At 28.3% G+C, this 6,000-nt stretch overlaps 1 protein-coding gene across 2 annotated transcripts; it reads left to right on the top strand.

The window, feature by feature from the left end:
• Window positions 1–1,918: 1,918 nt before the first annotated feature.
• Window positions 1,919–5,349, top strand: LOC147801818 (uncharacterized). Of its 2 annotated transcripts, XR_015430281.1 has the most exons (3): window positions 1,919–2,436; window positions 3,078–3,219; window positions 5,221–5,349. XR_015430281.1 is itself a non-coding variant. In XM_087154644.1 (2 exons), exon 2 carries the CDS (start codon window positions 4,476–4,478, stop codon window positions 4,845–4,847), a length of 372 nt encoding a protein of 123 aa, XP_087010770.1. In that variant the 5' UTR covers window positions 1,919–2,436; window positions 3,078–4,475; the 3' UTR covers window positions 4,848–4,861. The 2 variants fall into 2 exon arrangements, 1 of the variants encoding a protein (XP_087010770.1); XM_087154644.1 differs by lacking the exon at window positions 5,221–5,349 and having other exon boundaries at window positions 3,078–4,861.
• The last annotated feature ends 651 nt before the right edge of the window (window positions 5,350–6,000 follow it).

A 6,000-nucleotide genomic window follows, 5' to 3' on the forward strand; every position in this document is an offset into this window, starting at 1 on the left:
CGTTCTCGCTTCAGTTTTGGATTCTTATTGATATGTTTTACTGATGGAGTCTATGATCTTTCCATGTTTATGTTTCAAATCGTAGACTCGGGAAATCGCAAAGATATATATGGAAAAATGCACGGAGAGTATGATGGGGAAAATGTTTTTTAACTCCAACTATTATTAATCGTTTATCTTCTGGAGAAAAAAAATCACGTTACTCGCTTTGAAACTCAGAAAAATTAAATCCAAAGTCATTAAACCTGATGAATGAAAATAGTTGTTGTGAATGACAATGAGTTTCCAAAAAATATCGTACTGTTAAATGCTTTTTTGTGAATTCATTTCACTTTTGTAAATCACCATCTATTCACAGTTGCACGAAAAATAGGAAAATTTTTATATCTTTCTAGAGATTAGATTTGCCCGTTGTAAATGATGAAATTATTTTTTTAAAAAATAAGCTATAATATGTATTGCTATGGTTACAGTTATTATTTTTCACCTCATTTTGCCAAATATGCAATAAATAAATGAAACAAATAAAAATGAAGTTTTGGATAGTTATCATATTAAAATAAAATTCGTATTACCAAACGCAAATGATAATCAGAATTGGCATCAGGGAGAACGACATGAAGAAATATTTCATAGAAGGCCAAGGCCCACCCAATGATGACGATGAAACGCAAAAGATGGATTTTGTTTTTAAAACAAAAATATATACTATGAAATTTCAAATTATAAATAAAATTATAACTATAACAAATATAACAAACTTATAATTATAACAAACAATTAACTATAACAATGAAATTATGAATAAAAATAACTAAGTTAATTGAAACATAGTGCACTTAGGGATCAGGAAAATTGAATAACCACAATTTTTTTAATTCGAAAATGTCAACATTTTAAACCTTTCGAAACATTTATAGTAATTGCAAAATAACTAGGAAAGATAATTACTTTAAATGATAAACACGGTAATGTATATGCTGTGTGTTATAAAAGGAGTTTAGAAAATTATTAAAGCTACTACAGTGAAACTAGCGTAAACTGATCAGAAGTGGAACTACAATTTGATGGTTTTATAAGAGAAGTCATCTTATAAAAATGATAATAAATTGTTTTTACCTGCTTTGCACTTGATTATCAAAATCTTAGATGGGTGATTAACTTATAGAGATGGTCAACTTAACATGCTTCACTGTGCAAGTAAAGTAAGCACAGCAACTAAGTGAGCTGCGAGAAAAGAAAATATTTACGAGCATTTAGTGCAAATCTATCTTTTTATCATTGTTTTTTTTTAAACTTTGCAACAGATGTTACGGCTACTATAAATGAAGAAAAAAATTAGTTAAAAATATTTGTTGCTTCGTAGACGCTTTAAAATACTGTTTCATACGAGGCCCAAATCAAAATATTCATTTGTTCACTAAATTACTATCAAAACTATTCTCAATCGAGTTTGAAACTATTATTGATGCTGTTACAAAGAAAAGCAAAGTCATATTTCTCATCTGCGAGCTGAATGTTTGTACTTTGTATTGTTTCGAACTTCAGAGCAGAAATGATCAAATAAATTATTTTGCTTATCAAAAAAAGATTTTTTGCCCTTTATTTTTAAATACACACAGATGTAGGCCCATGAAGTTGAACTTTTCTGAATTTCTTGTTGGAGTTTGCCCTTATGAAAATTTAAGGTATATTTAAGGTTGATTTGAGGTATTTTTGAGGTATTAAGGTTGTTTTGAGGTATATTTAAGGTTGCAGAGAAAACAGCAATAAAAATTATACCTCGTAAAGGTTGTAATTAAGATGTACGAGATTGATTTATATATACTTCAGCTTGTTTTGAGGTTGTTTAAAATTCACTTCAAATCAACCAGACTGATAAGGAGATTTTTAAGGTATACCAAGTTTATTTTCTTACACTTGTAACAAAAGAGGTATTTTTGAGGTATAAAAATTTTTACCTTATTTCAACTAACGATAAAAAGGTATTTATTGAGGTATATGAAGTCATTTTATTTATACATAAGCTTATTTTGAGGTTGTTTTAAATTCACTTCAAATCATCCAGACTGATAAGATGATTTTTAAGATATACGAGGTTGTTTCTCTTACACTTGTAACAAAAGAGGTATCTATGAGGTATAAAAAAAATCAACCTTATTTCAACTAACGAGAGTGAGGTAATTACGAAGCATAAAAAATATACCTTTTTTCTACAAACGATATTGAGGTATTTATGAGGTATAAAAAAATATACCTTATTTCAACTAAAGAGAGTGAGGTATTTATTGAGGTGTTGAAGTCATTTTATTTATACCTAAGCTTGTTTTAAGGTTGCTTAAAGTACACTTCATATTAACTAACTCACTTCCCAGAGTTCCATGCGAGCCGGCAAATGGCGTGTGTGTTGACAATCGAAAGTCTATTCGAAATTCGGTAAGTGTGCTTGACATTTATTAATTTAGTTTTATCACTTTTAATCAAATATGCTTCAATTTTGAAACTTAAATTTTATTATTTTTGTTTTAACGACGTGTCCTGATCTTAAATAATTTAAGTTGGAGGATATTCTTAGAGGCTATCGTTGTAGGCTTAGCAATAAGAGAGAATAACCGAAATATTTCTCGTCACTGTTTTGGGTAACATTACTGGTGAATCGTTACAGCAGGTTATGCACAGTATATTTTATTGTTTGTAATTCAGTCAAATAGAACTATTCTTTTTATTTTGCTTAAATGTATATGTTTTAACGTAGCAGTATGCACGCTGATTAATTGAGAAAAATGTTCACAATTTCTCTTATAAATAAATCATTGAAAATTGAAAGACTTTTAAAATAGCAATTTTGCTTTGAAATTCTACTATAGCTGTATGCTTATCGTTTGGATATTTGTTGCGAAGCAAAGTTCATATATATATATATATATATATATATATATATATATATATATATATATATATATATATATATATATATATATATATATATATATATATATATATATATATATATATATATATATATATATATATATATATATATATATATATATATAGATATATATATATATTTACAGAGCTTATCCACAGTTCCCTGATATTACTGAGATGGCCTAGGCTGTAAATAGCACATGCGCTGCGGCGAAGAAGAAGAGACAAGCAAGCTACTGCTCAGCCTTCCCCTAGGATATAGTTCTGAATTTATACCTGAAAGAAAAAGTAATCTCCCTAATAAACTACAGAATTTATGTAATTGTTGATAACAATAGTTTGCTAGATATTTGATAATTGAAAACTAGTAACTGTACTAGCTCACTTCTTCACTTGATCACAAAATTGCTATTTTCACTACATGTTATTTTCTCGCATTTTACCCACGTTAATTATTTACTAAGCAGATTATTATTACTTAGTAGAATATTGGGCAGAATGAAATTAAATCCGATTTCAAGTTTATATGACAATTTGTTTCAAGGTTATGAGCTTTTTCATGCAGCTGTTTATGGTTCACTACTTCAAAAATGTGCGAATTTCAGAAATCTTAAATATTTTAGAAATAAGTCAGTATAGTATGCAATTTTAATCCTGAATTGAATAAAATCAATTGCAAATAAAAACATTTATTGTTAAAAGTAATATGCATTATTTTGAGTTTCATCCTATGGGATGTGTATTTATATTTAAACAAGTGTTTGTAACAATTAACTATTAGTTTTATTCTGCTCGGTATTATAAGTTAAATAGGAGATATTATACTCAACTTATTTTAAAAGTATTATTTCAAATCATTCTCTCTTAGACATTTTCCTCACATAAAATTACTCACAACTTTAAAATAAATGCTCCTTATCAGCTTGTAATTTGTTCTATTCGATTGAGGGTAAAAAAAGAATAAAAATTGGTACATAACTTTAAAATTTTAATTTATTAAACGATTGTATATTCTTGATTACATTGATTAAAAATTATTAAAATAACTATTTTTTAAGAAACTCTGATGTGATTGACAATAACATAAGTCCTTTTCAGAATCAGCGTCAAAAATTTAAAAAAAAGCTGCTAGTTTTATGAAGTCTGACAAAAAGTTGAAAAATATAGACTAGGTTTATTGAGTTTAAAGATTTTTAAAAAGGAAAGGGAAGGAAATCTAATTATTAAACTTACAAGTACCATAATGTTACAGATGTATAGAAAAATAAAAAGTGTTAAAATTGCATAATAAGATTGGAATTATACAGGGTGTTTATAAAGTCCCGGACCCATTTTGATGTTTAATAACTCATAAAATAATAAAGATAGATTAAAATTAATAACATTAATGGTTAGATAGACTCAAAAAGTTTCATGACCCTTGTCAATGAACTTCCACGTGTGCCCCCTTCGTCGCTCGGAGAATATCATGTCGATAGTCAATTTCACGAGAGGTAGCTTTCTTTTTTACAGAAAAGACAATCTCATCAGTCGTATACTTAGACATGTTGGAAAACTTCGTATTTCCACAACTAGAAGAGCTTCAGCCACATGTCTTTTTGCAACAAGATGGTGCACCACCTCATTGGGGTATCATCGTTCGTAGTTCTTTGAATGACCATTTTACAGGAAGATGGATTGGGCGAGGAGGTCCAATTCCTTGGCCACCCAGATCACCTGATATAACGCCGCTGGACTTTTTTCTTTGGGGATTTATAAAGGACAATGTTTACAGGAGGATCATGTCGAACATTGATGGCCTCAAAGCCAGAATTACAACCGCAATAGCCTCTGTGGATGCCGACATGCTTGCCGCTATTGACTATCGACTTGATATTCTCCGTGCGACGAAGGGGACACACGTGGAAGTTCATTGACAAGGTTCATGAAAGTTTTTGAGTCTATCTAACCATTTATGTTATTAATTTCAATCTATCTTTATTATTTTATGAGTTATTAAACATCAAAATGGGTCCGAGACTTTATAAACACCCTGTATATTTGAATTTCTGTAAATGTTGTTAATGGTAATACTGTCTTCAGTGTATTTTATTTTGTGGCTGTGATACATGTCATGCTCTTTAGCTACGAGGATTGAATAGAAATGGCAGAAGATATTTATCTGAAAAGGAAAATTAATTTCATCCAGTTAATTTAAATGATAAAAAAAATACTTTCTAATATTTTAGGACCTGCCACTATTATCGTAAATATGACTTTTTTACTAATTTATATTTTTTTTCCTTTTAGGTTCCAATAATTACAAGTTTCAACATGTAGACGGAAACAGTATTTAAAATAATTTTGTTGGTTTGTAAAAAAAGTGAAATTTTAGTTTTAAATAAAAGTACTTTGAATTTCAGCTGACTAATAATTTAAATTTGTAGTTTTATAGCTTTAAAAATTCTAGCACCTTAGACAACTATCTTCTAAAAATACGAGTATGAGTTCCCATAAATAATTTTTACTGACTGTAGAATTTGGATAAGTGTTATTTTAAGATGATTTAAATCAATCTATTAAAATTATAGAAGAATTATGCATTTGAAACTTTCTTTTATAGCTTAACAAAAGAAGCAATTACTGCCGAAGGTTTAATATTAAAAATTTCAGGTTGATAAATGATCTCTACTAGTGAAAAAAATGTAATGTACATTATTCTTCATATAATATATATAATATCTTTATATATATATTATATTTTTTATATAGTGAGTCTAAAAATTAATAAACTAGGTGGTCCGTATAACACCTCACCTTCGTAAGTGCTAAAAAAAACATCTTTGGTTGATAAATTAATGCTTCTAAAAATACAAAAATATATACTTGAGGTTACGAAATAATAACTTAAGGTAGAACATGGAACACATGGCGCTAATTAAAAATAACCTTTCCAATTGTTGAAAATACACTTCAGGTTGATTTATAACAACCAGAAGTGTAAAATGGCCCACCTTAGGTTGAAAAATATATACCTCTACAAGCATAAAATTATATACCTGAGGTTGAAGAATAATTACCTGAGGTAGA

This window comes from Parasteatoda tepidariorum, chromosome 11 (genome assembly GCF_982258835.1).
Source record: "Parasteatoda tepidariorum strain Cologne lab strain chromosome 11, Ptep-v5.0, whole genome shotgun sequence".
Classification (NCBI taxonomy): Eukaryota; Metazoa; Arthropoda; class Arachnida; order Araneae; family Theridiidae; genus Parasteatoda; species Parasteatoda tepidariorum.

Bases quoted from the DNA above. Each gene is read 5' to 3' on its own strand.
- LOC147801818 (XM_087154644.1), top strand. From the start codon at position 4,476: ATGTTGGAAAACTTCGTATTTCCACAACTAGAAGAGCTTCAGCCACAT.